Genomic DNA, 11,695 nt, shown 5'->3' on the forward strand with positions numbered 1-11,695 from the left:
TGTTTTTTTATTGATTTGCAGGGCTTGTTTTGTTTGTTTTATGGAAAGCTTGTCTAAACAGGCAAATAAGAGACTATTAACCTGATAGAACACGTACATCACGGAGACATCTATTTGATTTACACAAGCTTCAGTCTGGATCCAGAACACCTGAGAAGAGATGATGCCAACCCCTCAGAGGACCTCAGATGAAGACAACCCTGAAACAACATACAGAACTACCACATTTTGCTATAAGTTTGATTGCATCATATAATTGCTGTTAATAGTGTTCATTGTCTGTTTGATGACGTCTTTAATTGATTTTTCCGTACATTTCTGCCATATGTATATTAACTGACAGTCACCACTGATAAGCTACCACTAAATATTGTAGAAACTTAATTTGCTGTAAAGTTGCTTTGCAATGATTTGTATCGTGAAAAGTGCTGTACAAATAAACTTGAATTGAATTGATGTCTGCATTTACATCAGCAAGATGTATTTTTTTGTGTGTTTGCTCATCTGCAATACGTCTATAGGATGTTTCCTATCAGATGTCAAATAGACATTTATTAGATGACCTTACCTGTGACCGTTATGTTTAAAGTACTCTTTACAGAAATCAGTGACCATTTGACACAAGATCAACATCAAAATGCGATTGCTCTGCCTGTTCCTGCTGGTGGCTGGTAGTTCCTGCTGGTGGTTTACCGATGAGGACGACAAGAAGGAAAGTGTCAAGAAGGAAAGTGTCAAGGAGGAAAGTGTCAAGGAGGAAAGATACAAGAAGGAAATTGTTGGGACAGTGATTGGAATAGACCTCGGGACGACCTACTCATGGTGAGAATTTGAGAGTTTGGATTCATATACAGGGTTCACAGGATCACACACACACACACATATATACTGTATATATATATATATATAATATTAAAAATATATATATAAATTATATACAGTAGTCAACATTTGAAGTGGATCAAAACCTTTCATCAAGGTTGTCCTAAAACCTAAAACCATTCTCTATTATTTATAATTAACTTATAAGTTTGTATTTTATTTTTAAATACTATTTTATTTTGTTCCAGTGTTGGAGTGTTCAAGAACGTCCGTGTCGAGATCATCGCCAATGACCAGGGAAACCGCATCACTCCGTCATACGTGGCCTTCACCACTGAAGGTGAGCGACTCATCGGAGACGCTGCGAAGAACCAGCTGACCTCCAATCCTGAGAACACAGTGTTTGACGCCAAGAGGTTGATCGGCCGCACATGGGGCGACTCGTCCGTGCAGCAGGACATTAAATATTTTCCCTTTAAGGTAAACACATCTGCCAGCCTGTGTTTGAACTGTATTTGAACTAAACGTCTCTTTGTCTTCAATGGGGACACTAAACACCTGCTGTGTCTCTTCCAGGTTATTGAGAAGAAGAACAAGCCTCACATCCAGCTGGACATCGGATCAGGTCAGATGAAGACTTTCACCCCTGAGGAAATCTCTGCCATGGTTCTGATTAAAATGAAGGAAACTGCAGAGGCTTACCTGGAAGAGAAGGTAAAGTTTTGACACCAACACCAAGAAAACATGTAATCTCTGTTGCACTGCCGTAAAACTCAACATCTGATCTGTTTCTGCTCTTCTAAAGGTCACACATGCTGTGGTCACTGTGTCCGCTTATTTCAATGACGCCCAGCGCCAGGCCACCAAAGATGCAGGAACCATCGCCGGACTGAATGTAATGAGGATCATCAGTGAGCCGTAAGTATAGAATTACTTCTGCTTTGTTGTAAAACAGGTTGTTCCACTTCAGGAACTCGAGTTGCGTCAGAGAACGCTTTGGGAATGCCTTCTGTGACCACGCTTTGAATCACATGTGTAATCCGTCCAATGGAAGGGCGCGACGTCACGGGCAGGTGACGTCATCAACCAGGAAGCTTAAAAGTATGTGCGGCGGAGCTGGCGTCCACTTTTTTGTCATTCAGCAAAGTGCTCTGTGTGTGTCAGTTCAAAACTCTGTGTTTGTGAGTCTTATTTATTGTTGTTTGTCCAAAATACAACTAATAAGCTCCACTATGTCAAAAGCTCACGCTAAGACAAAGCACTCTAAGGGTGAGAGCAAGCCGCGTTATAGACTGTGTGTTCCTCCCTGCCCACGCTACATCACAGGTGGGGATACATACAGTCTGTGCGTGGTTTGCTTGGGAGCGGAGCACACAGAGTCTGCTCTCGAGGGGGCCGGCTGCCTGCATTGCGAGCTTCACCCACTGCGTACGCTTCGCTCCCGGAGGGCTCTCTTTGAGGCTTCTGTCGAGGCGGAGCGGCGGCTGCATTCGTGGGGTTCGCAGTTGAATCTAGTGGAGGGAATGGAGACTGGCGAGTCCCTATCTTCTTCCTCACCCGCCAGATCCAGCGCCCGATCTCTGAGTTCGGAAGCCTGTTCTGTGGCTACTTCCTCCCAGGGTGAGGGCTCGACGCTCCGCCTGTCTTCCTCCAAGGAATTTGACGTGGAGGGCGTCGAAGAGGTTTCGCCCCCTCAATCGCCCCAGTATGAGGAGCTAGTGGAGGTGCTTACTCGCGCTGTGGCCAAGTTCAAAATCGATTGGCCCGCCAAGAAGCAGGCCGAGCCGCACCGAAGCAAATTAGATGAACGCTTCCTGCGGGCGAGGCCACCACCTCCATGCCGAAGCCTGCCATTTTTCCCCGACCTTCACACTGAGGTGTCGAGGTCATGGTCCAAGCCTTTCTCGGCCCGTCTTTTCATCCCTGCCTCAGGTTATTATGGAAATGTGGCGGGGTTGAGTGAGCGTGGCTATAGGGCGATGCCCCGGGTTGAACAGACGCTGGCAAGCTATCTGTCCCCAGGCGCGGCATCGTCCTTAAAGGCTCCGGCACTGCCCTCCAAGCCACATCACTGAGGTGTCGAGGTCATGGTCCAAGCCTTTCTCGGCCCGTCTTTTCATCCCTGCCTCAGGTTATTATGGAAATGTGGCGGGGTTGAGTGAGCGTGGCTATAGGGCGATGCCCCGGGTTGAACAGACGCTGGCCCCAGGTGCGGCATTGTCCTCAAAGGCTCTGGCACTGCCCTCCAAGCTGCTGCGTACAACATCAGCGCTGGTGGGCAAGGGGTATGCGGCAGCAGGTCAGGCCGGTGCGTGTCTGCACACAATGTCTGTGTTACAGGCGCACCAGGCAGACCTGCTTAAAGAGCTGGACGAGGGCGAGGAGCTTAACTCTGATAACATCGCAGAGATAAGAAGAACCGTTGCTCTCTCTCTCCGCGCCACCAAGGAGACCGCCCATGACATTGGCTATGGTGGCAGCAGAGAGGCATTTGTGGTTGACCCTGTGAGACATGAAAGAGAAAGACAGGGTCTTCCTCCTCGATGCCCCGCTTGCGCCTTCTGGCCTGTTCGGCAACGCCGTCAATTCCGTCGTCGACACGTACCAGGAGGCCCGTAAACAGGCGGTGGAGTTTCAGCGGTTCCTCCCTCGCCGCGTCTCAGCTCTGGGGGCTGCTGGGCGGGAGCAGTCCCCTCCGCGTACCAGCTCCTCATACAGGGAGGCTCAGAAACAGAGCATTGCCGCCCGTGCTTCCCCGCGTCTGGGTCGGGGACTTCTAAGCCGGATCTGCGGACCGTCCTTCAGGCTAAGAGGTCCTCGACCAAAAAGTCCTGACTATTGGGGTTCAGGACTGGTGAGGGCAGGCCCTTCTGGGGAAGAGAGGTTCACACCGCATTACACGGTGCCTGTCTCCCCCCAGTGCCCTCAGGAGATCGATCTACCAACCCTGCCGGTGTTCCAGGGTGCAGCAGTCTCCAGTGGGCGCTTCTCTCAGTTACCGCCCAGGAACGTAGCGGTGCTAAGAGGCTCGTGACCTCTGCGGAGGTCCCCAGAGCAGCTATTTTGGCCGTCCCCTGCCGGTGCGCCACTTCAGGGCACTGAGCTAGCCGCTCTGGTTACACCAGAGGTCAGTCTCGAGAGACTGATTCCCTTAGTAGACTATTTAGCAGCGTGGAATCTACTGCCAAATGTGTCTCAATGGGTCGTGCATACTATTGAAAGAGGCTACAGAATCCATTTCGGTTCTCCTCCACCTCGATTCAAGGGGTCACCCCCTCTCTGGTGGGTCCCGAGCAGGCTCTGGTATTAGAACAAGAAGTAGTCACTCTCTTAAAGAAGGAGGCCATCAAGGTGGTCCCTCCGCATGAGAGAGAATCCGGGTTCTACAGCCGGTAATTCATTGTTCCAAAGAAGGATGGGGGGTTCAGGATGCTCACACTCAAACAAGTCGTGTCTCAGATCAGGTCCGAGGATTGGTTTGTCACGATCAATCTAAAAGACGCATACTTCCATGTCTCCATCCTTCCTCATCACAGGAAGTTCCTGAAGTTCACGTTTGGGGGCAAAGCTTACCAATATCGTGTTTTTCCTTTCGGCCTTGCGAAGTGTGTGGATGCTGCTCTGGCTCCATTGCGACTCCAGGGCATCCGCATACTCAACTACATCGACGATTGGTTGATATTAGCTCATTCAGAGCAGGTAGCGGTTCGACATCGGGATGTCGTTCTCGCTCACATGAGAGAGCTGGAGTTAAGACTAAACTCCAAGAAAAGTGTGCTTTCTCCATTACAGAGGACCACTTATCTGGGCGTGGTATGGGATTCGGAGACGACTACATGCCTTAGACATGTGGAGGAAACCATGGTTCTTGTCTCAGGGCCCGGTGCTGGGAGCTCCTTGTCGCTGCGTAACGCTAGCGACGTACGTGCGTCCCTCACCGGTTGGGGTGCGGTCATGAGTGACCACCCTGCTCGCGGTCTGTGGAGTGGTCGCCATCTAACGTGGCATATCAATTGTCTAGAGATGCTGGCCGTGTTTCAAGCACTGAAACACTTTCTCCCAGACCTGAGAGGTCACCATGTGTTGGTCCACACCGACAACACAGCGGTGGTCGCTTACATCAATAACCAGGGAGGTCTGCGTTCGCGCCACTTGTACAAGTTAGCACACCAGATCCTTGTGTGGTCCCAGGACAGACTCCTCTCGCTGAGAGCAGTGCACATTCCTGGGCATCTCAATATGGAAGCAGACATCCTGTGTAGGCAGGGGCTGAGGCCCGGGGAATGGATGCTTCACGCTTCCACCCAGGTGGTGAAGCAGATATGGAGTATTTTTGGCCAGGCTCAGGTGGACTTGTTTGCAACTCAGAAAACATCGCACTGTCCCCTCTGGTTCTCTCTGATTCATCCAGCTCCACTGGGGCTGGATGCCATGGTACAGACGTGGCCGAGGCTTCGTCTGTACGCCTTTCCCCCTTTTGCTCTGCTCCCGGGAGTTCTGGAGAGAGTGCGCCGGGACAGGGTCCGTCTACTGCTAGTCGCCCCGTTCTGGCCAGGCCAAGTATGGTTTCTCGGACCTGATTTCCCTTCTCGACGGCTCTCCATGGGAGATCCCCATCAGGAGGGATCTCCTCTCACATCTTTCACCCCCACCCGGAGCTGTGGAAGTTATGGGTGTAGGCCCCTGTGGGGGCACAACTCGTAGCTTCCGGCTCCCTTCAGGGAGCCAGACCAGCAGAAGCTTAATTGTATGTGTCCAGTGCGAGCACTGGATGCATACGTCCACAGAGCTGCGCTGTGGAGGAGGGCGGACCAACTGCTTGTTTGCGACGGTCCCCTTAAGAGAGGTCTTCCATCTACGAAACAGACCCTCAGTCGGTGGATAGTGGATGCCATCTCTATCTCTTATGAGTCCTCTGATCTCCCCTCGCTGCTAGGGGTCAAGGCTCACTCTACCTTCGTTACCTTCGTCAGATTCTATGGTCTAGATATGCGAGCCACTCCTGGCTCTTCTGTTCTCTCGCCCTAGCTGTGCTGGCTTCCACACTAGGCAAAGATTTGAAGGTCTGGCAGCGTGGGCATTCTCATTCCCAAAGCGCTTCAACGCAGCTCGAGTTCCTGAAGAGGAACGTCTCCAGGTTACGCGTGTAACCATGGTTCCCCGAAGGGTCGATGACGTCACCCGCCCGTGCCACTCCACCCTGAAGGTCTACGTGGCGACCATTGCGGCCTACCGCGCCCCCCTCGGTGGTCAGTCAAGTCAAGTCAATTCAAGTCACCTTTATTTATATAGCGCTTTTAACAATACAGATTGTGTCAAAGCAACTGACTGGATGCATACGTCCACAGAGCTGCGCTGTGGAGGAGGGCGGACCAACTGCTTGTTTGCGACGGTCCCCTTAAGAGAGGTCTTCCATCTACGAAACAGACCCTCAGTCGGTGGATAGTGGATGCCATCTCTATCTCTTATGAGTCCTCTGATCTCCCCTCGCTGCTAGGGGTCAAGGCTCACTCTACCTTCGTTACCTTCGTCAGATTCTATGGTCTAGATATGCGAGCCACTCCTGGCTCTTCTGTTCTCTCGCCCTAGCTGTGCAGGCTTCCACACTAGGCAGAGATTTGTAAGTTTGGCGGCATGGGCATTCTCGTTCCCAAAGCATTCTCCGATGCAGCTCGAGTTCCTGAAGAGGAATGTCTCAGGTTATATATGTAACCATGGTTCCTCGAGGGAACAAGATGCTGCATCTCAGTGGCATACTTCCGGCATCCCTGCCAGTGCTTGCTTCATTCCTAGAAGCTGACACCGGCTCCGCCACGCGTGCTTTTAAGCTTCCTGGTCGATGACGTCACCCGCCCGTGACGTCGCGCCCTTCCATTGGACAGATTACACATGTGATTCAGAGCATGGTCACAGAAGGCATTCCCAAAGTGTTCTCCGACGCAGCGTCATGGTTACATACAGAACCTGAGACGTTTTCTTCTAGGTGTTAAATAGATAAATAGGAAATGATCTGCCGCCCGCAGTGGATTTTGATATTCTAGGTATTACCAAATGACCAAAGCTTTGAGATCTCAGCGGACATGAAGGACTGTAATGTGATATAAGCTCGCTCAAGTACTGAGGAGCTAAACCATTCAGGGCTTTGTAAGTAATTAGCAAGATTTTAAAATGTATACACTGCACTGGCTCCCTATTGAACAGAGTTGACAGAACCGGGCTAATATGGTCGTACTTCGTGGTTATAGTAAGAACTCTAGCTGCTGCATTTTGGACCAGCTGGAGTTTGTTTATTAAGCACGCAGAGCAACCACCCAATAAAGCATTACAATAATCTAACCTTGAGGTCATGAATGCATGAATTAACATTTCTGCATTTGACAATGAGAGCATAGGTAGTAATTTAGATATATTTTTAAGATGGAAAAATGCGGTTTTACAAATGCTAGAAACGTGGCTTTCGAAGGAAAGCTTGCTATCAAATAGCACACCTAGGGTCCTAACTAATGGCAAAGAATTGACAGAGCAGCCATCATGTGTTAGACAGTGTTCTAGGTTATTACATGTGGAGGTTTTTGGTCTGACAATTAAAGGCCAGGACACACCAAGCCGACTTCAAAGAACTAGCGGCGACAAAAGCTGACGGTGTTGTTGCCTCACGTCGGCAGCGTCTAGACCAAAAAGCTGCGCTTGAACACACCGCTCAGACTACAGCCAACTGCAAACTAACACGTGTGTTCTGCACCTGTGTGAGAGGAATTATCTGTCAGTATCAGCAGTTATCAATAGTAAATATTGGTCATTCAAAAGGAGAAACCGAAAAAAGGATATGTGAGATGCGCAGATATATAAAATGTAAACAAAGCAGTGCTTGTTTACCATTTTGAATATCAGTAATGTTGATAACTTTCGTCATTTTAAGTGGCTCATTTTGTTATAAAAATATTCGCATATTTGAATGCTTTGGTAAAATTATGTAGCATTAGAACAGCCTTCTGTCTGTGCCGCCTTTATTTACGTGCTCGTTTTCATCACTTTCAGTTTAAATCTGGGGCACTGACTCGTTCACTAAACTGAACATCCAATCAGAGTTCTCACTCTTGACGACGGCCCCGATGCCGATTCAACATGTTGAATCTGGCAAATTGCTGCTGGCTTGAGCCCGATGAGAGCTGACATGAGGAACACACCAAACAAACTAGCCCGACAGACGCTCACCGACGGCCTGATGTTGCCCAACGGCTGACCATCAGCTTGATATGTCCCGGCCTTAACACCTCTGTTTTTTCAGAATTTAGCGGTAGGAAATGACTAGTCATCCAGTTTTTTATATCAACTATGCATTTTTTTAGTTTTGCGAACTGGTATATAGAAATATAGAGCTGAGTATCATCAGCATAACAGTGCAAGCTAACAGTATGCTTCCGGATAATATCCCCTAAGGGTAACATGTAAAGCATGAAAAGCAACGGTCCTCGTGCTAAGCCTTGTGGTACTCCATACTACACTTGTGATCCTCATTATTCACTGCTACGAATTGATGACAGTCAGATAAGTAAGATTTGAACGATGCCTATGCAATTCCACTAATGCCAACATAATTTTCTAGTGTACTCAAAAGAATGTTGTGGTCGATAGTGTCAAAGGCAGCGCTAAGATCCAGTAGCACTAATACAGAGATACAACCACGATCAGATGATAAGAGAATGTCATTTGTAATTCTGATGAGAGTAGTCTCAGTACTATGATACGGTCTAAATCCTGACTGGAAATCCTCACAGATACTATCTCTCTAAGAAGGAACAAAGCTGAGAGGATACTGCCTTTTCTAGTATCTTTAACAGAAAAGGGAGATTTGAGACTGGTCTGTATGTAATGACATCTCAAAATTACAAATGTTGCTTTGGCAACTAACTGAAATAAAATAAGTTTAGGATTTAAAAAAAATATTTTATTTCAGTTAATGTAAGTATTGTTACTTGAAATAAAATAAAATATTATTTTATATAAATATTTTTTATGGTTTTGGTTAATGATAACCCTGATGGACATCTTGTTGCTCTCCACAGAACTGCCGCCGCCATCGCTTACGGTCTGGACAAGAGTGACGGTGTGAAAAACATCCTGGTGTTTGATCTCGGTGGCGGCACCTTTGATGTTTCCCTGCTGACCATTGATAACGACATCTTCGAGGTGGTGGCCACCAATGGAGACACTCACCTCGGTGGGGAAGACTTCGATCAGCGCGTCATGGAGCACTTCCTCAAGCTATACAAGAAGAAGACCGGAAAGGACGTGCGCAAGGACAACCGCGCCGTGCAGAAGCTGCGTCGTGAGGTGGAGAAGGCCAAGAGAGCACTGTCCACCCAGCATCAGGCCCGCATCGAGATCGAGTACTTCTTCGAGGGTGAAGACTTCTCCGAGACACTGACCCGCGACAAGTTTGAGGAGCTCAACATGGTAAGAGAAGCTCCGCTTTACCAACAAATCCTTAACAAAACTAGAACTACAATGTATTAATAATGTTAATAAAACTGCAATTTATTAATAATAATTTTATTATTAATAATATTATTTCCCTTTGCTACATTAAGCAATTTCTCGCTTAAAATTGCCAATGTTGCTGGTGTGTTAAATCACAAACATTATTTTTATTTAGCTGATTCATATGAAAAGGTCTTTAAAGTCCCTGTAAAGTCAATTCTGAGAATTATTTCTAAGCGCATTATAAATGTTACAAATGTATTGCTGAAACACATTACAAAGACTGTGAATTCTGTAGTACTGAATAGTGGAGTTAGACCGTTAAACAGTTTTTCACCAATTCTGTGTTCGGGATTTTTTTGGCGGGGCTAAAACGGTGGCTCGATGACGCACTGGAGCCACCGAGCATGGCCCCTCCACTAACACTATAACTAGAGCACATTTGCATCAGTTCACCTGCTCAATCGCGAGTTACTGTCAGCACCATTAGTTACTACAGCCTACAGTTTGCTAGCTAGCTATGCCTTCATCACGGAAATGTGTATTACTTGGTTGCGATAACTTGCAAAACAGCTCTGTGTCCTTATTTCAATTTCCTAATAATGATTATATCAAAAAGAGGTGGATTAATTTTGTGTATTAAAGAGCCACCTTGATGGAGAGCTGAGGATCACCACCAACACCTGCCTCTGCAGTGATCATTTTACACCGGATAGTTTTATAAACTTTTATCTGAGACAACTGGGATTCACTGATAAGCTTTCCCGTGAGTGGGCGTGGTTTCAGCGCAGACAGCGGACATGCCCCCAGCGTTTGAGAACAGAGTGTACCACTCGTTTTTTCAAGATTTTGATAACTTATGTTATTTACTCGAGCAGATTTTTTTTATCATTCAAATTTGTGTGTGTGAGTGGTTAATAACACATTTTTCTGTGGTGTGACAAACTCAGAACACATTTAATATTGCCTTTACAGGGACTTTAATTTTATAGTTTTAGATGTAAAAATGTTTTTTAATTGATGATAAATTTCAAAATGTTTTTTTTCTTTCAATATTTTGCGTAATTTTAAGCCATTATTTGGTCGAAAATCTTAGCTGGCATGGTGTTTGTTACGCACAGCATAGAGACAAGAAGATTTAAGATCCAAACGCAGCTTTTAATAAGGGGTAATCCACAAACATAGTCCAAACAGGCAAAAGGTCCAAAGCACAGACAGGGCAGTCCAAACAACAATATCCAGAGCACAGGCAACAAAAAAAAACAAAAACAAAACAAGACACAGGTGCACTGGAAACTAGGGCTTACAATAGCAGTGCTAACACAAGGTACCCTTTGTCCAAATACCCGCACTTGAGGTTTTTGCACTTGACCACTTGACTACAATTGAGGTATTTCCTGTATTTGGTCCAAGTGCTCAAGTGAGCATGAAGACCACAAGTGTGTGTATAACTTTTCATTACCTGATGGGACACACTTATAGTGTTGTAAAAATGCAAGTGTTTACAGAGCTTTATTTTTATTTTCAATACTTTGCATTTTAAAATCAGTTTCTAAACGTCTGTTCAGTAGTCTCTATAACAGATGACACAATTTAATTTTGTGGTGCTTCTAATTAAGTAATAAAATGCAGTTGCAAATGTTGTACAAAATAATTATCACCACTACTCATTTACACCAAAAAAACGTGCAACTTTTTGTTATACTACCAAATTATATGTAATATCTAACTATTATTAATATTTAACATGCATTGGAAAGGTTTCCGTGACCTCTCGCAAGATCTCTGCAAAAAGTCTTACGATTTATTTCCACAACATGATGCATGATGGGATACACTAAGCCTCGAATACAGCTCCGGAGCGGTATTCAAGATAGTGTGGATTTAGTGTGCGCGTTAAGGGCACTGCGCTTTGGCGTTTTTAAGACCTGGGACAGTCTTGTGCACTTACTTCCTGTCGAGCGCATGAGCTCTCAAGTGACTCAAGACCGCAAGTGTGGGTATTTGGACAAGGGGTAAGGGCATGTCCACACGTACACAGGTATTTTTATAAACTGATTTTTTCCTCCTTCCGTTTAAAAAAAAATCTCCATCCACATGAAAACGCAAACGCATGCTATGAAGCACTGTTAAGAGCATGCCAAACCAACAGGTGGCGATATAATCGCTACCGTAGAGCCATGTTGGCCAAGACTAAGCCTAAGGCTGCGTTCCAGTTCCCTTTTAGACACGCACTCGCGAACTTCCCTAAGCACTTCCCCTCTGGAGAATCCCCGCCGCCATTTTGAAGTGCGTTCCACTTCGTCAAGTGGACGAGGGAAGTTTAAATGGACATACCCTCGACCCCTCGATTTTGACCGAGGGAGCGATTCGCCCCTTGTCCAAATACCCA

The 11,695-nt window shown here is 46.7% G+C and overlaps 1 protein-coding gene across 1 annotated transcript in view; it reads left to right on the forward strand.

The window, feature by feature from the left end:
• The first annotated feature begins 609 nt into the window (after positions 1-609).
• Positions 610-11,695, forward strand: part of LOC107686376 (78 kDa glucose-regulated protein-like) — a 24,691-nt gene continuing 13,605 nt past the window's right edge. Inside the window, exons 1-5 of the mRNA XM_016483344.1 lie at positions 610-822; positions 1,071-1,302; positions 1,399-1,536; positions 1,628-1,740; positions 8,889-9,279. Of these exons, the coding sequence (XP_016338830.1) occupies positions 638-822; positions 1,071-1,302; positions 1,399-1,536; positions 1,628-1,740; positions 8,889-9,279 (1,059 nt within the window). The 5' untranslated portion in view covers positions 610-637. The remainder of the gene's footprint in view (positions 823-1,070; positions 1,303-1,398; positions 1,537-1,627; positions 1,741-8,888; positions 9,280-11,695) is intronic.

The sequence above is a fragment of the Sinocyclocheilus anshuiensis genome, unplaced genomic scaffold, assembly GCF_001515605.1.
Source record: "Sinocyclocheilus anshuiensis isolate Anshui unplaced genomic scaffold, SAMN03320099.WGS_v1.1 scaffold1557, whole genome shotgun sequence".
Lineage (NCBI taxonomy): Eukaryota > Metazoa > Chordata > Actinopteri > Cypriniformes > Cyprinidae > Sinocyclocheilus > Sinocyclocheilus anshuiensis.